Raw genomic sequence first — 20,905 nt, 5'->3', positions numbered from 1 at the left:
ATCTTCAATTGGAGTACCATTTTTAGGCAAAATTATGTACTATGTGATAGTACCATTTGGGAGTACAGTTGACATTTTGGATATTCAAATTCAATCGATGGCCAATTCTAATTAGGTGATGATCAATGAATTGTTTTTCCTCTTCTAATTAGTTTGCGACAGTTGAAATCATTCAGGTCAAATGCAATATTTAATTAATTGAAAAGAAGGGGTAATTGTATAATGTACGTACTATGTGCATTGCTCTATCTTTTATTAACAAATTATAAGATATGGTGGTGGTCATATCATGATGATTTTTGTTTAAGTCTATAGCTATTTATGAGGTTCGATTATTGGTAGTTACGTTTACTGTGCTCGACTCCATACCATTGGGCATTGGGTATTCGGTTCATCAAATTTAATGTGTTGAATAATTGTTTTAGATGAGATTTAGTGCCTCATTCATAGTGTCAGTGTGTCACGTCCCTAAATAATTATGTTGTTCGTGTTTATTATAAAATAAATTTATTATTATACATCATAATTAGGAATATATATTTTAAAAAATGGAAACTATAAAATTATTTACGACACTTTTGGATTTATCAACTCTACCTAATAGTAATTTTTATTTCACAAAAGTGACAATAATTTAGTAAAAAATAATTATATGTCCTAATTATGTAGTAGTAAACTCTCGATAATAAGTACTACTACTAATAAAATTCAACTAAACATCAAATTGATATAAAAAAAATGTGAATAAATTCAAAGTATAGTGCATTAAGTAGGACACAAAAAGGACTAATGAATCCCATAGAAAAGAATAACTAGTAGTACTATATTTGAGACTAAACTTTTCCAAAAACATTTCCAATTTATTCTCTTCATGTTGATACATAAAATGTTTGACGTGTATCATTAATAGGAGAAGTTTAGGTTAATTCTATATTTCTTCGAGTAAAGAAGGTCAAAATTATTAATTTTCCTAATTAACTAGAAGGCAAGATGCCTTAGCAAATTGCAAAAATTGATGCAACTTCAATTTTAATCAAGCATAAACTGTATACACACATTGCTGATTATAACATACAAACAAGCAAAACCACAATCTCAATCCTTTCCTTCTTTACAAACAATAAAATAGGTTTCTGCAGCAGATGCACATTTATCACCAGTTGAAGCTGATGGACTCAAAAAAGAGGTTTTTGGCTGAAGCAGAAGCACATGTTCTTGCAACTTCATGTCTCATGCTTTTAGGCCCGGAAACTACAACTCCAACGTCTGATCCTTTGCAACCAAGGAGTATCCCTGCAATTGTATACAGCACAAAATATCAACATTTTTGAAACCCAGAAAAGGAAAGAGCTCAAAAAAAAAGAAACTCACTCTTGAGATCGGGTCGTGCTCCATAGTGTATATTTGTGGATTGAACAAGAGACTGTTGAGGCAGGCTCTCAAGTTCTCTATCTGAAACGCTCAACCAAGAAGAAGGTGATCTCGTTGGAGTTGGCAGATCGACATTTTCAATCTGATTCTTCCCTTCTCCAGATATACCGTTCTTTTGCCAGAGGAAAATGGCACTAGTTGCTACAAAGATGCTTGCACAAACAAGAAACATGTCCCACAGAATTTTGTAGCTGTAATGGTAATTCTCCCCCCTTTTCTCCACGGGATATATATGGTAACGTGTTACAAATCCGAGAAGTAGTAGAAACATGACAAAGGAGGATGAGATTATCGCACCAAGCCACAGCCAGCTGTTCTTCCCCAGTACAGCAGATATGGGTAAATCTGATGGACCTGGTTTGTACACCTTCGTCTCAATTTGATTCTTGGCTTCCTCGACAGGCCTTTCGTGTTCCTGAGTAACATAAGCTTCTATCTGCAGCTGAATCTTTGAAATGTCTAATAGAGAGCCAGACAGGGGAAGCAAGAGATCAAGCATAGTTAGATCGGTTGTGTGCTTAAAGGCTGCGATGAGGAGGATGTTCGGAACCTTTCTGTTGGATTCTGTACTTCTGAAAATGATTTCGCGTATGATGGAGATGACAGGAGCGATGCCACTTCCTCCGCTTATCATCACCAAAGACTCATGGCTGAACAAGTACAAACTTTGTGAGCACAAAGAACTTTAAACTGGAAAACCTAATCATTTATGCAGTTATTACCTTAGAAAATCAGACGAAGCAGGTCCGTAAGGTCCTTCAGTGGACACTTCAAGATGATCCAAAGACGAAGAAAGCTGTTTGTAGAGCTTCTGAGTCCAGCTTCCCTCGATCTTGATCATGATGCTTAGCTTATTCGTCTCCAAGTTGCTGTTTGACATCACTGTAAAAGGATGCCACTGCAGTTTGCAGATGCTCGGAACATGCATGAACAAGACGCTTGTGGGAGTATAAGAAAGCCCTAAAAGGAGTGGATGAGGTTTTATCAGCATTTAGTTTTTCCAGAGAATGGTTAACAGTTATTGACACTTCACCTGGATCCTTGCTGAAGGTCAGTTCCATGGTGCCATTAGGTAAAAGGCGTGTTGAATCCAGCCTAGCGCGCCGTCTAGATTGTAGGAACCGCAAGTGTCGGTCAATAAGGAAGAGGAAGATCCCAGGAAGAATCATGCAGAGATAGGCCACTCCAACATGAAGCATGTAGAAGAAGAGATAGGGAAGATAGAGTTGGTGAGCATAATAGAATACTTCAAACATTTTTCGCCTAACACGATCCAAGCTCGTCGCCCAAATCACTAGAGACAGCACAAATGCAATGACTCCAGCAAAATTGGACAGATAAGTACTGCTCCACTCGAGCATCTGCATTGGGATTTACTTCATTCTTTATCAAGATTCGGATCAATTGTGATGGATTAGCATATTTGAAACTGAGAAAAGTACAAGAATGTTACCAAGATCATTTCATGAGACATTGCCCACCAATAGATAACGAACCCTATGCTGTGGAGAGCAAAAAGAACATTTGAAAGATGGCCAAGCCAGATGTGATACTTGATACTAGACTCTGATGTGAGGCCAAGGAGAGGCAAGACTGATGATGCTCTTGTCACAGGGAAAAATAGGAAGGCCCAAGTTGTGTTTCCAATATAGCCAAGCCTCAGGGATACGCCACGGAAGATAGTTTGCCACCTTCAGAAAACAAAGACAGAAGCTCATAATGGCATATCACGGAACAAAGAGTTTTAGCAGTATTCAGAAAACAAAAACAGAAGCCCAGAATGGCATATTCACAGAAAAAAGAGTTTTAGGAGCTTTCTAATACTTACTGGGCCACTCCATGCCTCATCATGAAGGGGTACTTTATGCTGACATACATATAATTTGCTAGAGACCAAATCATAAGTACTATAAACATGGCGGAAAATATAAGCTCCATATAGTTGACTATTCCAAGTGGCGCCATTACCAATGCTGGTCGTCTCAGGAAATCAAAGTAACTCTTACTACTGCAACAACAAGAATAATTTATTTGATATGTTTGGTGGGTGTGGGGGAAATGAGTAGTCCAGAAAGGCCATACCTCTCAGCATTCGACTTCTTAAGGAGATGTAGATAAGCACATCCCAAAAGAGCAGTGAGCATAAGAGGAAAACTGAATAAAACAAGATTCGTCCCTGCATATATAAGAATGGGAGTGAAGTGAAGAAAGTATCGAATATGTTAATAAGCAAATGGATGTACATTAGCGCAGAAAACTTACCTTGTTCCCTGAAGTATGTGGAACTGAGTCTTTTATTCAATTCGAGAGACCATGACCTTTTGTAAGTTTTTGTAGGAAGCATGACCCATATAAACATATATCCTATAAACACTAAAAGAAAGAAAATCTGCCATGCTGCACGATATTTCATCTTCGCTCTTGAAGTTTCTGCAAAGCTATGATCTTTTGGAGTTCAAAGTAAACACATCAAAATTGCTTGGCTTGCACATGTATTAAATGTACTCTGTCTATATATATGTGAGTGTGTGTGGAGATGCAAGTTTTATGCGTCATCATATCAAATCAAAGAAATGGCATGTTTCATGCACAAATACAGACATAGTAGTGCTGAAGATTGCTTGATTGTGCTTCTTAAACTGCAAACAAGTGGATAATAAAGTATAAATGTCTTTGTAGATTGAAAGTCAAAAGCTCTTTATATGAGTCGCCATTTATGCAAATTCCAAAGGTATAAATTAATAAGTTATTCTCGAGAACCTAACCGTTAGTTTTTAGTCAGCAATTGAACTTTTGAATCTTCTTCTACACAAATACTCCTGAGGTAACAACTTATTATGAATGCATATTGTGATGCTCCTGCGCTAGATTAATAAATGGAGGTTCTTTCTATGTCATGATATTATCTGCTATTTAGCAATGTGAATAATCACTATTTCAAATAAAAAATGGAACATTTCCCATACTATTGGTTTTAACACTGAAAAAGACTGATCTAAACAATTTGTATATTATATTCAACATTATAGATAATCATGCTATATTATCTTTACACCAAACAGGGCAGCATAACAAGTTGATAATATCAAGTAAGTTTGCAATATAAAGTCTTCCCAAGGCAAGGAAAGACAGTACCACAAAGATTTTAAGTACCAATGAAGTACAGTTGACTTCTGGGTTTTCAATTTATGGCAGTACATATTGGCTAATTTATCATATGATTGTGGCCTATGATATTTCATGTCAACGCCAACGGTAATAAGAATTAGCATTTTTAAAAATTAAACAGCCAGGCATATCCAGAGCACAAGACGATCATAATGCGGAGACTCTCGATATAATGGTTGAAATTAGATTTATTTAATGTATTTGCAGTGATACATTACTGTTCTAAACTAACATGACAACATCCGATGCACTCTGACTTTTAACTCAACGATATTTGCTTCTACAACTAAATTTTTCTTCCTACATAATGATGCAGACTTTATTAATATTAAGTTATCATATAACACATCTGAAATTTAATGCCATTGACATGTGACTCTAGTAGAAGTACTAACACATGGTATTTAGCAGAAAACTTTAACAAAAATTTTTTGGGGTTATATAGATAGATAGATAGCTCTCTCTCATTATTGAAATTGCTCAGCTTCATCTTTCTCAGCCTCTATATGAAATAAAAAGTATTTGTAAAAAGTGAGTGACATAAATTAAATTTTAACCTACTTAAAAGATCCTGACCGTGAAACTGGATATGCATGGATAAGATAAGATCTTGAATTGTTCTTCGTAAATAAGATATTTGCCAAAAAAAAATTCCTTTAATCTCTTCATGACAACAAGCATGCAAAACGTGAACTGAATGCAGACTGATTAAGTAGGATCTTTTTACGATATAAGACTGGTTTCCATTTCTAGAAACTAATTGTCCCTTTAAAAAACTTCAAAATGGACAGACTGTTTAGAAAATAAAATGGAAACAATCAAAACGTATTACCTGCATAGCATGCTTTTATTCCAGACTGGAGTAGACATGAAGTTGGGGATTTCAGTAGTGATGTATCCAACTCCATAAGCGAAGTATTAGACTCAGATTCAAGTCAGTCTGTAAATTCTAGAAAACCAATTATACTCAGGCAATCAAATTTCCACATAAACACACAGAAAAGAAACAGAGAGAAGTAAGATGATAGAGTAGAGTGCTATTATTAATTTTTGATTCTCAACTAACAGTTACAGCAGGTGCAAAGAAGAAGAAGAAGACAGCTAAACTGGAAAGTGTTACACATATGATAAAAAACACATTCAGTCTTTTGCTTCACATGTATCTGAGAACCATCTTTCCAAAACCAATTCCTAAAAATGTTGCAATTGATATTCCAAAAATCCCTACGAGAATGCCAGGTACAACTAAAGTGCTCCACCCTTTCGCTGTGGCCATTCCACCTGCTGTAGTTGGACCGCCAATGTTTGCATTTGACGCAAGTAGTAATAGTTTTTTATCGATTCTAAATAATTTTCCCAGCCCAAGTATCACAACAAGATGAACAGCCACTTGGACAAAGGCAAAAACAAAGATACTCGGAGCTGTGTTGATTACATTCGACACACTCCCACTTGCACCAAGAACAGCAAAAAATATCTGTATAAAAAAGAAGATATAATCACCAAACTGTAGTATGTAATATTGGATGACTGTGAATCCTCAATACACAACAATCTTCATAAAAAAAAGGATTCGAAATTAACATAGGAAAATTGTAGTAGTAGTTAATTAGTGACCTGTATGAGTACGAGAGAAAAAGCATCACCAGCAGGAGCCAGGTAGCGAAAGAAACTCGGAAGCAAGGTTGCTAAAAGGACAACAATTGCTGTAACTGCAGGAAGTTCACCTCCTTGAATTCCAAAAGTTTTGGAAAAAGAGTTGGCTGCTTTACAGATAGCAAAGGAAACAGCAAGTGATGTAGCCATTTGGGACACTGAAACTTTGCTCTCATCCATCGCCGGATATGAAGCATCTGTACATGGGTCGAACCAAAACTTTACAGATTTTAATGAGAACTATGTCTAAAGTAGAACAGAAACAGCTTCATAAAGCATGGCAGACATGGTAATTCATTGAAAATGTCCAACAGATCGTGGAGTAACTGACGCATGCTGAGCATTCCAGGATATGAACTTAACAAAGTCTACATACCATCAGGCACTTTTGCAACATCTGCGGGTATTTTGGAGGCCAACGCAAATAAGAGAAAAAAGTACACAGCACATAAGACATTGTCTGCTGCTACACCTGCAGCAACAACCGAAGGAGAAACAGCGAGTGCCTCACATATTGCTATGTAATTTATTGCTGCATTCATAGATACAAACTGACGTTACATGAATGACGAGGAAAAAACATTTACTGAACCAACAATAAGTAAATGTTAAGATGGAGAGACGGTCTGAAAAGGTGAATTTTTGGAGGCCAGAGCAGTCCTAACAAGAAACTGAGGGACTGATATTCTTTTCTTGCTAATGCTAACAATATTTGGTGTTTATAACAGAGGATATACACCTTTTGGGTATACAGGGAATAAAGAGGGATCATCTGGGGAAGTCTAATGGAAGTAGATATCATGTACAGTTTCTTTCTCATTGCCTCACGTTTGGGAGATGCAACAGTGATTAAATTTGCAAATAAGTATTCTGTCAACCTGAGCTATGTGTATGTCTGCCTTACTTGTTGTCTACATCCATTATTGATTGCTCTTAATTTATCAAAAGAAAAGGTCTGCTTGAATATCATCTCAAGGTGTCTGCTTTATTCTGGAACAAAAATGAATAGGGGACCATAAATTCTATTTGTATTTGAAACTACAAGAAAAAACAGCATTAATAAAGTCAAATAACTAAAAATGTTTTGTACGACTAAATATACAACCACATAATAAGATATTAACAAAATGTCACCGAACACTACATATTTTCCAGCTCAGCATATCGACCACATTGGATTAGCCAGAGTACATTCTCCAATAGTACAATTTCCAGAAATCCGAAACAAAAACAATCAAGATTAATGTGTATTTGAGACTTAGTGCTGCTATTCAAGAAGGTTGTAAGACTGCAATGTAAGTTTTAAATTACTTGCCTCCACCAATATAACTGCCCATCAGAGCAGAAGCTATTTTCCAGCTATCCTGACCAAGGGACCGCATGGGCACAATCAAGAAAGCAACTGCTGTCCCAACAACTGTTGCAACTGAAGCATCAAAGAAGCAATTAAATGTTTAATGGCTTCCAACACAATATATAGCCCTGGAATATCTGTATGAGAATTAATAAACCATAATCAATTGATAAAGCTTAGCAAAAAAATATAATTCTACAACTTCATGTGCTTTAAAGAAAAATTTCTCATTTAAAAACTCAAATACAGTTTTAAATAGTTTATCTCTATTCCCTTGATCCATATTTCTGTCTAAATCCAATAAGAAGGCAATTTGACTCAAATGATGGCAATGAATTTGGTCCTATAAGTACAACACAATGACCGGCATCAAGACCAGCCATAAAACAAAGAAACTTAGAAGCGTGGTCTAAGTGGTACATATAAAAGCTCCAATCATATGTAACAGTCTCGCTGTAGATATCCCATCCTATGCAACCTTAGCGGCCATTGAATCAACCATGCATAGCTCTTGGATTCGTAAAGGTGCAAGGAGAAGAAAGCATCTATGTCCATTGACCCTTATCGCTTGTATTAGACTGCTACTCAAGAATCATGTTCCATAAACTCTTTAGTAGTGCTGGCCTCAATATGTCACTAACTAATGGAATTCGTGAGATGCTAAGCTTACTTTTGGCAACAATTAAACAAGTTTGGTATAAAAATAAGCAAATGGGGATATGAATAATAAAAGTATAAATAAAGGAAGCACCTGATCCTAGCAAGAAAGCCAAGAATAAAGTCCCTGTAGTCCGTACGACTTGGCGTAAATCAGCTCTAAACAGCAGCAATGGTATCGTTAGTGGCAATAAATACTGAAACACAGCAGAATAAGCTGGCGCATCGTGCGGAATAATCCCCAGATTACTGGCTGCAAGCCCAACCAAAATACTCACTAATGCACCACTAATCATGCTCCCGATCTTCGTCTTCTCCGACCTAAACGCACCATTTTAAGCATCTATTTTTGCATCGAAAGAAAAGCGGACGAATTCATATTACCAGAGACCGAAAGCGCCGGTGGCGAAGAGAGCAGTCCAGACGCCCCAATTGTCGTCAGCGGAGACCACGGGAGAGTTATTCGAAAGGGAATTGGCGGTTAAAGGATTGGTAGGAGCTGTGAGATTGCGACAAGTCCTGATTGATAAATTGGAAGTGGAATTAGTGTTTGAATGGTGATGGTACGGAAATTTGGCGGCATTGCAGAATGAGTGGTGTGTTCGAGAGGGTTGTGAGAGAGGCGTTAGACTTAGCGGCATCGGTGAGGAAGCCATAGCCGGCGATTGAGCGACGTTGCCGGCCACGCTTTGAAATTCTACTGCTATCTTTTCTCTTATCGGATGCCTGTCCACGTGGCATATACTTGCAATAATAAATGTGTTTCGAAATTATGACGTCATGAATCACATTTAATAATTTAATATACTTCAATCCATAAATTAGGAATTCAAATCACTATGCTGTAAAAAGTTGCCCCTGGATTAGGAGTTGGATTTATAACCAATTTATTACCTTCAACATAGTGCTAGTATTTTATATTGATGTACAACATGGAGTATTATTTTCTCCATTCATAAATAACCGTCTCACTTGTAGTATAACATTTAGATTCACATTAATACTATGTCTTAATCTAAATTGAGTAAATTGATTCACATGTCAATCACATTATCACATACTATTATCACATTCTACTCACTTATTTTTTTCATATAAAACTTACTGCCCAAAAAACAAATAACATTTCCAACTTTGAACGGAAGAAATTCAAAATTTCAACAATGATGATAAAGTTTACAGAATCAGTCCTTTACAGTCTGCTTCACTTTAATGTCCAAACTAATGGCATATTCACATGAATCTGAGAACAGCTTGTCCAAAACCTATACCAAGAAAAGTGGCGATTGCAATGCCGAAGATGCCAGCAAGAATGCCAGGAACAACTAGAGAAGTCCACCCTTTTGCTGTCGCCATCCCACAGGCCGTTGTGGGACCGCCCACATTCGCATTAGATGCTATCAGCAACGACTTGAGCTCAAACCGCAGCAGCTTCCCCACCCCGAGGATGATAGCTAGGTGCACCCCGATCTGGACTAGACAGAACAAGAAGATGCTGGGCGCCGTGTTCATAACACTCATGATGCTTCCTTTCGCCCCAATAACCGCAAAGAACACCTAATACAGGATCACATTACAAATCACTTTCTCAACTTGTGTTTCTCAGCTTAAAATGGGACTAGCAATGCTGACCTGCATCAGTATCAACGCCATAGCTTCACCAGAAGGCGCGAGGTAAGCAAATAGTTTCGGGAATATAGTTGCTAGAACAACCACAATAGCTGTAATGGCTGGAAGGCTGCCTCCTTGGATCCCAAAATACTTTGTCAAAAAACTGCCACTTTTGCATATAATAAACGATACAGCAAGGGACGTAGCAGTCTGAAGCACAGGTAGCTTGTTCCCAGATTCTTTTTCTTCATTAAGTTCAGCATCTACCACAAAGAATTAAGTGGCTATGAAACAAACAATAATTTTTTTGGCCATGTATCTATATGATCTCATATTCATACATACATAAACCTCCACTGATTCAGAAGATATTCCGACTCACCAGCTGTTGATTCTGATGACTCTGCAGGTATCTTAGATGCCAATGCGAATAATGAGGCAAAATATAAAGCACAGATCACATTATCTGCAGCAAGTCCGGCAGTCACAACTGACGATGACGTCTCAAGAAATTCAGATATGGCCACGTAGTTGACAGCTGCAACAGAATAGAACGCGCGCACCATGAGTTACAAGATATGGAAATCATCAGTGAACATATAACAAAAGCATACGACTAGTTGAATTTTTTATACAAACAGCAACCCTTTAGTCTGCAGGCAAAAAATATCGAAAAATGGTTCTTAGATTGCGTAGCACTAGCACTACGACAAACAATGCCGATACCATCAGAGAACCAGCAGAAATCACTTGGCCATAGAAAAGTATCCAAATAAATGCACTAAAATATTTAGTCATTGTCTTGCAGTTGGGAAATTAATAGTCCTTGATTTCAATTCATGAACAAAGTCATCAACACAAGGCAATAAATGCTGCATTATATTGGAAATATGTTACTTATACAAGCAATCAACATCATATCAAGAAAGCAATCAACAATACCTCCACCAATATGCCTTCCCATTAGAGCAGCTGCAATCTTCCAACCATCTCCACCAAGAGATCGCATCGGCACCAACAGGAATGCCACTGTCGTCCCCACCGTCGTCGCCACTGCCTCACAATCAAGATAAATAACAGCTCAAAGGGCTAACTTGCATCTCGAATCCCCACAAAAAGGTCAAAATTTACTACCTGATCCAAGCAAGAAAGCGAGCAGAAGCGTTCCAGTAGAGCGAAGAACACGGCGCATGTCAGCTCTGAAAAGCAGCAGAGGAACCGCTAATGGCAGAAGGAACTCCAAAACGACGTCGTAAGCAGCCGCTTCACTCGCTATGATTCCCAAATTACTCGCCGCCAAACCCACCAGAGTGCTCACCAATGCGCCGCTCAGCGCGCTCCCAATCTTGGTCTTCTCCGACCTTGAATAATTCATTCACAAAATCAAGGGGAAAACATCAAATTAATTACTCCCATTTTGTGAAAATCGATTTACCATATGCCGAAAGCGCCGGTGGCGAACAGAGCGGTCCAGGTGCCCCATTGGTCCTGCGGCGAGATGATCGGGAAGTTCAACTGTGATCTGATTGCTGAACTCTTGCGACTTCTTTCCCGAGGTGAGCTTAAAAATGCGAAATTTAGAGATGGGGTTTTGTTATTTGGAAGTGAGAAGGCGTTACGGTGGGTTGGGAGACGAGGCCGCCTCGCCGGCGGCGGAGGGAGGTAAGTTGGGTGTGTGAGAAGATGCGTCGCCGTCATTCTTACAAAATTATCAGGAAAGTTTTATTTGTTAGATGAGGAGAGCTTGGAGATGGAAACTAACTGTGTCGGCGGCGGTGGCGATGGGTGGCTCCGCCGTGAAACACTTATCTTTCAGCTGAAATTTCAGTTATTTTCTGATGCAGTTTACTTCAAGGTCAATTATTGCTCTCTTTTGACGTTATTATATCAATGGTAGTAAAATATTTATATGAACGTAAATATTTTTAACATGTTTCTAAAATAATGGAGTACTAATTGATCATATAAATAATTAAGTATAAAAATTAAAGAATGCCAAAATCCTTAATAATTAAACATAAAAGGTAGTACTAGTATTTAATTTTATCAATATTAATATGTTGTTTCATTATTCAATTGTAAATACAGATTACAAAAGAAGAATGAATGCATGCATGTCTAATTTATTTTTGAAGAATCATCACTAGTTGAGAGCTACTGACATTTGACAATGTCGCTATTAAAAACTTTTAAAAATGAATTATCACACTCAATGAAAGTGACCAAATAATTGTTGAAAATTGATCACAAAATATATCTCTTAACTTAGACATTCATAAACTCAGTCCCTATAATCAGGGACGGAGAAAAAAAATTATATATAGGTGAGCCAAAAAAGAAGGGACATAAATAAGGATATTTAAAAAAAAATAAAACTAACAAACAAAAGTAGCCTAAATAATTTTCTTAGGTGGGGCATTTGCCCCTTTTGGCAACCGTATAGATCAGCCCTGCCTATAACTCTGATGCGATCGATTTTCGCATCAAATTTCCATGGCGAAAAACCTAATACTTCGGGAAGTGGCAATTTTTTTTGGATAGATTAAACGAAAATTGTGATAATTTATTTTTAAATAAGAAATAAAAAAAAAATCATGGTACAATAGTATCCGACCTTCATTTATTAGATTCGTCGTGAATTCGTTGACCTGCTCTATAAATATGAGAAATATGAATCGGCATCCCAATACATAATGATCTTGATAAGATTGTGGGATGCATTGAGGTTACATTTATAAATCAGTTGGAGACAACTAAGCACCCGCGTATAGACGTTGAGATACAGACAGCAGTTGTAAAAATATTTGTTAAGTTTAATAGAGCTTTGTTTAATTATATGGTTTCTAATATTGTGGATGTTCAAGTAAAATTTATCCTACTTCCTCCTCCTCATAAATATATCCATTATTCAAGGAGGCAAAATAGTGTCGGCACGGCTCACGTGCTTTTAGATTTTAAGTTATTTTTCTATTGTTGCATACATTGTTTTCCCCTTTTTATAAGATAGAAGTTGCTGTTCAACCTGATTTTTTATATACATCAAATCCTATTTTTAAATTGATTGTTCACCTGCAGGAATTGTATCATACTACTATTGTATAGCTTACTGTACCTTCACAATAAGATAAACAGTAAACAGAATAGTTCAATCTGCTACTGATTAATTAAGAATACTATTTTTGACAAAATTCAGTTAACTACTGGTGCTGATCACGCTGGCAATTTTGTCACTACATCAAATAGAAAAAATCATCCATGCTAAACTTATACAACTAAGAAAGAGATCTAGTAAACTCACTCTTTACTTCATTTTTTTTTTCCTATTAATAGATTGAGGGTTCGAAAAAAGTTTTTTTTTTTTTTGAGAATTTGGACTAAAATTTAATGCCACATTAAAACTCCACATGCAAAGCTACCTAAGTCAAACTTAAGCTGCTCACTCTTCACTTCTCAAGCATTTTCACCCATGTTTTATGGTTCGGTTCTGCACAAACAAATGGTCGTGTAGTAGCATTCTTGATTATGACCCCATCATCAAAATCTTGAATTTTTTTATGGAAATTCTCAAAATCTTGAATTAGCAAAACCCTCCACCTTTTCAAGAACTTGTAGTAATCATATCTACTGTATTCATTATATTCCCACCAATTCGTAAATTTCAGTGCAAAAAGATTCAATTTTTGGCTAAGCAATCATGGCTGCAAGAGTCTTTCCACTTCTTCTATTTCTAACTACTTCATATGCTTTCACACCCCAAGACAATTTTCTCATCAGCTGTGGATCCGATTCCACTACAGAGATGGTTTACAACAGACACTTTGTTGGGGATTCTTCACACAAGGGTTCAACTTATCTGTCGGAAGGTACTTCATCTTCTCTCACAAACCCAAATTCATCTTCCAATTCAACTGTTATTTACACCACAGCTCGAGTTTTCACTTCTTCCTCGACCTACACTTTTGATATCAAGAATCTTGGCACTCATTTAGTTCGTCTGCATTTCTCTCCCTTCACCTCTCTGAATTATGATCTCAAAAATGGGAAATTTAGTGTTTCCTCAAATGGGGTTTCTCTTTTAACTAGCTTTAGTGCTAATGCTACTGTTGTGAAAGAGTTCTTTGTCATGGTGGATAGAGATGAGCTTGAGATTGTGTTCACACCTGATTCCAATTTTGCATTTGTGAGTGCAATTGAGGTTTTCTCAGCACCCAGAGATTTCTTCATTGATGCTGGTGGGATAGCCTTGATTAGCCCTGGGGAGATTAGTGAGTTTAAGCAGAATGTTTCAAGCCAAGTTTTGGAGACTGTTCATAGAGTTAATGTTGGGGGTTTGTTGATAACACCTTTCAATGACACTCTTTGGAGGAGTTGGATTCCTGATGAGGATTTTCTTGTGATCAAATCTGCTGCTAAGGTTGCTAGGACTAGTGATCCTCCGAACTACCAGCAGGGCGGGGCAACGAGGGAGGTTGCCCCCGACAATGTGTACATGACTGCACAGCAGATGAATGTGTATAACGGGAGTTTGATTAACCATTTCAACATCACATGGGATTTCCCGGTTGGCTCGGAGGGTGCTATGCATTTGGTCCGTCTCCATTTCTGTGATATCGTGAGCGTTGCCCTCAACACGCTGTACTTCAACATATATATAAATGGTGTTACTTCATACAAGGATGTGGATCTCTCTGTGCTTTCACTTCACAGGCTTGCATCTCCTTATTACATTGACTTTGTGGTGAAGAATATGAGGGGCTCTGGTGTTGTTTCGGTCAGTGTTGGCCCCTCGGACTTGAACATCGCGATGAAAAAGAATGCTATTCTCAATGGGGTGGAGATTATGAGAATGGTGAACTATGTGGCTCCATCTCCCCTGAGGTCCAAGAAGGATGGCAAGTGGATCGTGTTAGGTTGTGTCGTTGGTGGAGTTTTCATGCTGATTTTGGCAGTTGTGATGGTTTTAGCCATACTGGGATGCAGGAGGAGGAAGCCCAAGCCAAAGACGAAGCGTGCAGAGAGCGCAGGCTGGACTTCTCTGCGTGTGTTTGGTGGTGGCAGCTCCCATGCCACGATATCTCAGGGCACGGTCCTTGCCACTCCCAGCCCCTATGGCCTCTATGATTTGAAGATCCTATTTGCTGATCTACAGCTTGCTACCGATAATTTTGACAAGAGTTTGGTAGTTGGCTCGGGTGGTTTTGGCACCGTGTACAAAGGTGTACTCAAAGACAGCGTAAAAGTTGCTGTGAAACGAGGCGTGCCTGGCTCAAGGCAGGGGCTCCCGGAGTTTCACACTGAGATCACTGTACTATCCAAGATTCGCCACCGCCATCTTGTCTCACTTGTTGGCTACTGTGAGGAGCAATCCGAGATGATACTTGTCTACGAGTACATGGAGAAGGGGCCGTTGAGAAACCATCTCTATGGTAGCGACGCACCACCTTTGTCTTGGAAGCAACGCCTTGAGATATGCATCGGGGCAGCCAGAGGGCTTCACTACCTGCACACCGGCTCAGCTCAAGGCATCATCCATCGCGACATCAAATCAACCAACATCTTACTCGATGAAAACTGTGTTGCTAAGGTTGCTGATTTCGGCCTCTCAAAGTCCGGGCCGTGCCTAGACGAGACTCATGTCAGCACTGGCGTGAAAGGCAGCTTCGGCTACTTGGATCCTGAATATTTCAGGAGACAGCAGCTCACTGACAAGTCAGACGTCTACTCATTTGGGGTCGTGCTCTTTGAGGTTCTCTGTGCTCGGCCTGCAGTCGATCCATTGCTGAACCGCGAGCAAGTGAACTTAGCTGAATGGGCGATGGAATGGCACAAGAAAGGAATGATCAACGAGATCATAGATCCTCACCTCAGTGGTCAGATCAAGCCAAGTGCCCTCAAGAAATTTGGGGAGACTGCTGAGAAGTGTTTGGCTGAATATGGCGTGGATAGGCCGACCATGGGCGACGTGCTGTGGAATTTGGAGTATGCGTATCAGCTACAGACTAACGATAGGCCAAGGGAAGAAGTGCAACGGGCAACAGATGGTGATGGTGGCGATGGTGAAGCACCTGTTGCTGTTCCATCGAGGCGTGTAGATGTTGGTGGGGATGGTGGCTCGAACATGTCAACGAGCCGTGTTTTCTCGCAGCTCATAACCAATGACGGCCGCTAGATCACCACATCAAATAACAAGATGCAAGCATATATATACAAACGAGAAACGAAACGATGTCTCTCTTCGAAAACGATCAAACCTACTTCAAGTTCATTGACAATATGGACATAAGTACGCTTCTGCTTTTTATCGCTCGTATTCGACATGTATTATGTGTGAATCGTTAATTCGTGATTAACATTCTCTACTTTATTATACTCAATAATAATGGTTTGCTTAATTACCTGTTATTTTGTGCAAAGATTATAATCGAAAGAATGTTGATATGATTAAACTAGAAAAATTACAATTTACCCTTTGATGGTTTGCAAAGAAAGAAATTGATACATCAACCAATTAAGATACATGTCATTTTATCAACCAATCAAAATCAAATTAAGGAAGGGTCTTTGTCTAATAATCCACTCGTTTATTAAATTAGTTAAACACTGATATTTCTTAACAAGTCACTGATGCAATCAGTCACTCTAAAGTCTTATCCAAGAATGAAGTCGTCATGAATTAATTGAATCAACGTACGTAACATTTTTTGGATGATGCCAAATAAAATGAATGAGATCATAATAATGTTTCGTTATGATTGTACAAGTTTTCACATAATATGATATGTATATATTCTAATCCTATCTGAATGACACCAACCCAATTGTAACAACCACACAACTTCAATTATTGAAGGCTCTTAATAATTAAATTTTAATATGCACTGATGTTGGATATTGCGATAGAACTGTCAAAATACAGAACATAGCCCACCATTTTGTCTACCTGCATTCCATTTAAGGCAACACTAATGTGGCCAAAATTAACATTTAATTAAATAAATACGAAGAATAATAATAATAATAATAATAATAATAATAATAATAATAATAATAATAATAATAATAATAATAATAATAATAATAATAATAGTTCATCGTTTAGTCACCATAATTATTTAAATCAGTGACGTAGCCTGAATTTTGAAGTTGGAACCACCAAGAAAAATCCATGGGTTGCAACTGCTAATAACAATAAGAAATTTAGTTGACGCCCCACCATTATCGGAAGCGGATCTGTCATAAGCAATAGAAGAAATTATATAAAGAGAGTGAAATCAAGTAGGAGTAACTCAATATAGACAATTACGTACTCCATAATTTATGATGATAAAAAAAATTGATTCTAAAAAGAAAAATCACAATAAAAAAATATTAAATTATTTATACATAGTATATCCATCAATTTATTTCCTAATTCTAAGGATTTTCACTCGCCTCACAACGAATTTTCAATTTTGGGTCAGAAATTCAATGAGACAATAAAAATTACTAATAATGCTCAATAAAAATTCAAAATACTTTCAAATTTCAAATTCCAAATTCAGACACTCGGTTAAAAGTTTAAGACAAGGCAGGTTTATAAAGTAGTTAATGAAAAATGCAAAGGATATGGTGCACACAGATTCTACAGTAGTAACTCACATCTCTTAAATTCATAGTCACACCGCCATCTGCTCCCAAATCTCATCACTCTCTTAAATTACTTTCACCTAATCTGATTTGTTTCAAGTGCCCATCCTCAATCATTCCTCCTGATTCAACTTTGAAGTGGAGATACCATACAATTCGTGGACGAGAGGGGTTTTTTGAATTGAATCGAAATTGTGAAGGGGAAAGGGAAGCGCTGAATTTGAGATGACGGAAGTCATACTCCATGTCTACGACGTCACCAACAGCGGCAGCGACAAAACCAACAACACCATAATGCAGATCAACAAGATTTTCAAAGACGGAATTGGCCTCGGCGGCATCTTCCACAGCGCCGTTCAGGTTTTGCACTCCCACTCTGCTTCCTGTGTGGGGTTTTGGTGGTTAATTTTAGTATTGTTGTAGCTACTTTTGGGCTGATGCTGTTTTAGGTACTTGCATACTCTAATTTGTTCTCAATTTGGGAATTTGATTTTTGGGGATTCCTCTGTTCAAATACTTTTCTAGGACGAAGCAGTTCTATGCTAGGTGGGGCTGGATTTGGACTTGTTTTGGAGAAAAGTCCCAAAAGGATGCCCTGATTTGGGTTTTTCTTAAAAATGTTTGTACTTGAATAAGGGCTCTATATATAGGTTCTATATATATATTAGTTTTATGGATTGAGCTTTCACCTTAGGGGGTATAATTAATTACCTGTGTTAACATCAAGTTAGTGTTAATAGCTTAGGGAGTACTCCATAAGTTATCATGAAACATTTGGTTGGCATTGAGAAAATGCATCAATTTTGTTGGATGGATTGGGGTTTGACACAAAGATGAGTGTAATTCTTTGGTGGGAAATCCCCAATGGCTTCTTGAAAAACCACTCAACAAGTTTTCTCAGTCGTCAACGGAAATGGAGTGTAAAACGAAACAGCATGTAGCGGGTGTTAGTTTTTCTACCAAACAGATAATAGCCCCTCCTGACCTCATTTTAATCTCCACCTTTCTTAAGATGTTAAGGCTGTTTACCTTAATGTTTCCATGTTATGCACACACTGTAGATTTAAACAGTTTTGTGTCTATGACTCTTTGCATAACCTTTTGGTATTAGTCAACCAAAACATGTCAGAGGTTCTAATCCAGTTAATTTTGATGAACTTACAAGTTTTTTATATATCTGGATGTGATATGTATGAAGCAATATTATTAGGAACTAGCTCTTCTTCATCATCTATAGAGTTGTTCGTTTGTTTTCACTATTTGGTTATGAGCTTTATGGCAAGCCAATGTATCTAATGTGTTACAATCAGTAGTGGATGTTTTGACTGTACCGTATTCGTAGTTCCTGTAGTTAAGTATGTGCGCCGAGTGGATGTTTTGACTGGTGTTACAAGAACACCGTGTGTAAAAGGATACTGATTTTGCCATCTGCGGATCCCTTATAACAAGGTTGCATATTGTGTATCTCATAAATCTTTTGGGTCTTGCAGTTTTCACCATTTTGATGCTTACTCATTTTCTTCTATATCTACATTGTCTCATAAATTTCAGATTTTTTTTTTGCTCGAGCAGGTTATGGGGGATCTTTCTGTGTTTTCACTTGATATGTACTCCATATCTTTTGCCTACCTGACTTTCAGTTCACTCTTGGATACAGCTGAGTTATGATCATGCTATTGCTACTGAATTTTCAATTGCTCGACAGGTTTATGGTGATGAAGAATGGTCTTTTGGGTTCTGTGAGCAGGGTACTGGTGTCTTCCACTGTCCTTCAAAGCAGAATCCAATGTATACATACCGTGAAAGCATCAAACTTGGACAAACCACAAATTCTGTCACTGAGATTAACCAAATTCTCATGGAACTGAGCAGAGAGTGGCCTGGAGAATCATATGATTTGCTAGCAAAAAATTGCAATCATTTCTGTGATGAATTTTGTGAAAGACTGGGTGTTTCTAAGTTACCTGGTAAGGCAGTCCCTCTTACTGACTAATGTTCTTTTTTTATTGCAAACATTTCATTTTGATAATTGTAGCTCTCCTTTGTTTGTCAGATTCTGGTTAGAAGTTATATTTGGAAAATGGGCATTATATAGTATCAGCTTATGTAATAACTTGGCAGTGTTTTTGCTCATATATGCTTCCTTGAACTTCGACAAAGATTCCCTAGGTGTAATTATGTGGGACTATTTGTGTGAAATATATACTTTTCTATGACTTATCAGTTATCAGACTAGCTGTGGACATAATTTTTTCACTTGGGAACAATTGAAAATCATAGATTCTCAGGGTCTTCGGCTCTATCGTATGCCTCTCTTATTTTTCTTGATTAAGTTTGTTTACTTCTTATAACAGCTTGGTTCTTTTCTTTAGTCTGCACAAGGTTTTACATGTGTGTTTAATTGCTAAGTAACTTTTTGCTTCTCCTGGATTAAGGAACTCCCATCTAATGATTCTTGGTTCGCATGACCAATGTCATTCTGTAATTAGGTGTATCGAAATGGCATGTTGTACTGAGTAATTGTAGGCAGCATTTTCACTTCTTTACTCTTGGCCTATCGTATAACCCCTTTTCCACTTCTTGGAATCGTAGTAATCTTTTCACCTCCATAACAGGTTGGGTGAACAGGTTTGCAAATGCTGGAGACACTGCTGTAGAAATAGCCGGAAACACAGCATATAGAGTAAGGCTCCAATCTCCATTTGCTGATTCCAACAGACTCATATACATAACTGTTTTCCACAGCCTCATTTATGTTGAAATTTCTGAAGCCCCTTAATTTGATTGTGGTTGCAGTTTAGGCAAGCCAAAACTGAAATCGTCACTGCCAGTAAAGTCGCATATCGATTTTTAGCTGGAATTGCATCCAACAACATGATTACAGGCCCAGATTCCCCCAGCAACTCTAATGGTGGAACCCCCCGATTCCAACCTACCTGGTTCAAGAACCTCGTTGCACCCGGCGAGAAACCTTCTAGTAGTTCGGAGCTGGAAGATGAGGATCAGCGACTTAGACAAGACGCCAAAACACCTCTATGATCGGACTCTCTACCTGACCGCAATGTTCAGCATCATTACCTGTGAACTTGTATGCCAGAATACCAAAACATTTGGGACTCTTGATCTTGCAAATTGTTGTAATATGTGTCGCAACTTATATAACATTTGGAAATGAATAGATTGTCGAACTTTTATGTCAACCTAATTTTCTGTGTCAGTAAGTCGCAAAATTCTTTTATCTTAAAAGATGGTTTCTTATCATATCACCCACGAAATAGACTTCTTAGCCTGGAACTTTTATCAAGAGATCACAACTCTTTTAGGTACCTCCTGCTGTCACAAACAAATACTACCAGATTAACTCGTATCAAGCTAATTACAGTGAATTTGTTTGCTTGGGAA

General features: G+C 37.8%; 5 protein-coding genes across 7 annotated transcripts; 2 read left to right on the top strand and 3 right to left on the bottom strand.

Moving 5' to 3' along the window:
- Positions 1 to 995: 995 nt before the first annotated feature.
- On the bottom strand, positions 996 to 4,057 carry LOC125214691 (ferric reduction oxidase 4-like). 2 transcript variants are annotated; one of them, XM_048115819.1, is made up of 8 exons: positions 3,694 to 4,057; positions 3,514 to 3,607; positions 3,260 to 3,436; positions 2,885 to 3,122; positions 2,465 to 2,792; positions 2,154 to 2,391; positions 1,372 to 2,081; positions 996 to 1,293 (listed from the first exon to the last, which is right to left on the bottom strand). In XM_048115819.1, exons 1-8 carry the CDS (start codon positions 3,842 to 3,844, stop codon positions 1,154 to 1,156), a joined length of 2,076 nt encoding a protein of 691 aa, XP_047971776.1. In that variant the 5' UTR covers positions 3,845 to 4,057; the 3' UTR covers positions 996 to 1,153. The 2 variants fall into 2 exon arrangements, with proteins under 2 accessions (XP_047971776.1, XP_047971775.1); XM_048115818.1 differs by having other exon boundaries at positions 3,260 to 3,439; positions 3,694 to 4,052.
- A 1,559-nt stretch (positions 4,058 to 5,616) lies between these two features.
- On the bottom strand, positions 5,617 to 8,987 carry LOC125214693 (uncharacterized membrane protein YjcL-like). Of its 2 annotated transcripts, XM_048115821.1 has the most exons (6): positions 8,651 to 8,983; positions 8,361 to 8,587; positions 7,571 to 7,681; positions 6,632 to 6,787; positions 6,217 to 6,452; positions 5,617 to 6,076 (listed from the first exon to the last, which is right to left on the bottom strand). In XM_048115821.1, exons 1-6 carry the CDS (start codon positions 8,920 to 8,922, stop codon positions 5,753 to 5,755), a joined length of 1,326 nt encoding a protein of 441 aa, XP_047971778.1. In that variant the 5' UTR covers positions 8,923 to 8,983; the 3' UTR covers positions 5,617 to 5,752. The 2 variants fall into 2 exon arrangements, with proteins under 2 accessions (XP_047971778.1, XP_047971779.1); XM_048115822.1 differs by lacking the exon at positions 6,632 to 6,787 and having other exon boundaries at positions 8,651 to 8,987.
- Positions 8,988 to 9,399: 412 nt separating this feature from the next.
- Positions 9,400 to 11,739, bottom strand: LOC125214695 (uncharacterized membrane protein YjcL-like). The gene is made up of 6 exons (XM_048115823.1): positions 11,313 to 11,739; positions 11,012 to 11,238; positions 10,820 to 10,930; positions 10,260 to 10,415; positions 9,899 to 10,140; positions 9,400 to 9,823 (listed from the first exon to the last, which is right to left on the bottom strand). Exons 1-6 carry the CDS (start codon positions 11,573 to 11,575, stop codon positions 9,500 to 9,502), a joined length of 1,323 nt encoding a protein of 440 aa, XP_047971780.1. The 5' UTR covers positions 11,576 to 11,739; the 3' UTR covers positions 9,400 to 9,499.
- Positions 11,740 to 13,318: 1,579 nt separating this feature from the next.
- On the top strand, positions 13,319 to 16,269 carry LOC125215368 (probable receptor-like protein kinase At5g24010). The gene has a single exon (XM_048116766.1). The coding sequence runs from the start codon at positions 13,572 to 13,574 to the stop codon at positions 16,044 to 16,046; it is 2,475 nt and encodes an 824-aa protein (XP_047972723.1). The 5' UTR covers positions 13,319 to 13,571; the 3' UTR covers positions 16,047 to 16,269.
- A 1,208-nt stretch (positions 16,270 to 17,477) lies between these two features.
- On the top strand, positions 17,478 to 20,703 carry LOC125215306 (deSI-like protein At4g17486). The gene is made up of 4 exons (XM_048116688.1): positions 17,478 to 17,863; positions 19,209 to 19,470; positions 20,119 to 20,186; positions 20,300 to 20,703. Exons 1-4 carry the CDS (start codon positions 17,729 to 17,731, stop codon positions 20,540 to 20,542), a joined length of 708 nt encoding a protein of 235 aa, XP_047972645.1. The 5' UTR covers positions 17,478 to 17,728; the 3' UTR covers positions 20,543 to 20,703.
- Positions 20,704 to 20,905: the final 202 nt, after the last annotated feature.

Source organism: Salvia hispanica, chromosome 3 (assembly GCF_023119035.1).
Source record: "Salvia hispanica cultivar TCC Black 2014 chromosome 3, UniMelb_Shisp_WGS_1.0, whole genome shotgun sequence".
Taxonomy (NCBI): Eukaryota; Viridiplantae; Streptophyta; class Magnoliopsida; order Lamiales; family Lamiaceae; genus Salvia; species Salvia hispanica.
This window is presented reverse-complemented; position numbering and strand designations above follow the sequence as displayed.

Bases quoted from the DNA above. Each gene is read 5' to 3' on its own strand.
- LOC125214691 (XM_048115818.1), bottom strand. From the start codon at position 3,844: ATGAAATATCGTGCAGCATGGCAGATTTTCTTTCTTTTAGTGTTTATA. The intron at 3,608-3,693 runs GTAAGTTTTCTG...TTATATATGCAG, and splicing joins CACATACTTCAGGGAACAAG to GGACGAATCTTGTTTTATTC. The intron at 1,294-1,371 runs GTGAGTTTCTTT...ATACAATTGCAG, and splicing joins AGCACGACCCGATCTCAAGA to GGATACTCCTTGGTTGCAAA.
- LOC125214693 (XM_048115821.1), bottom strand. From the start codon at position 8,922: ATGGCTTCCTCACCGATGCCGCTAAGTCTAACGCCTCTCTCACAACCC. The intron at 8,588-8,650 runs GTAATATGAATT...TGGTGCGTTTAG, and splicing joins ACCGGCGCTTTCGGTCTCTG to GTCGGAGAAGACGAAGATCG. The intron at 7,682-8,360 runs GTGCTTCCTTTA...TTGATGCTTCAG, and splicing joins GGCTTTCTTGCTAGGATCAG to TTGCAACAGTTGTTGGGACA.
- LOC125214695 (XM_048115823.1), bottom strand. From the start codon at position 11,575: ATGACGGCGACGCATCTTCTCACACACCCAACTTACCTCCCTCCGCCG. The intron at 10,416-10,819 runs GTATTGTTGATT...ATTCTGTTGCAG, and splicing joins GGGAAGGCATATTGGTGGAG to CTGTCAACTACGTGGCCATA. The intron at 9,824-9,898 runs GTCAGCATTGCT...ATCCTGTATTAG, and splicing joins TGGCGTTGATACTGATGCAG to GTGTTCTTTGCGGTTATTGG.
- LOC125215368 (XM_048116766.1), top strand. From the start codon at position 13,572: ATGGCTGCAAGAGTCTTTCCACTTCTTCTATTTCTAACTACTTCATAT.
- LOC125215306 (XM_048116688.1), top strand. From the start codon at position 17,729: ATGACGGAAGTCATACTCCATGTCTACGACGTCACCAACAGCGGCAGC. The intron at 19,471-20,118 runs GTAAGGCAGTCC...CCTCCATAACAG, and splicing joins GGGTGTTTCTAAGTTACCTG to GTTGGGTGAACAGGTTTGCA. The intron at 20,187-20,299 runs GTAAGGCTCCAA...TTGTGGTTGCAG, and splicing joins CCGGAAACACAGCATATAGA to TTTAGGCAAGCCAAAACTGA.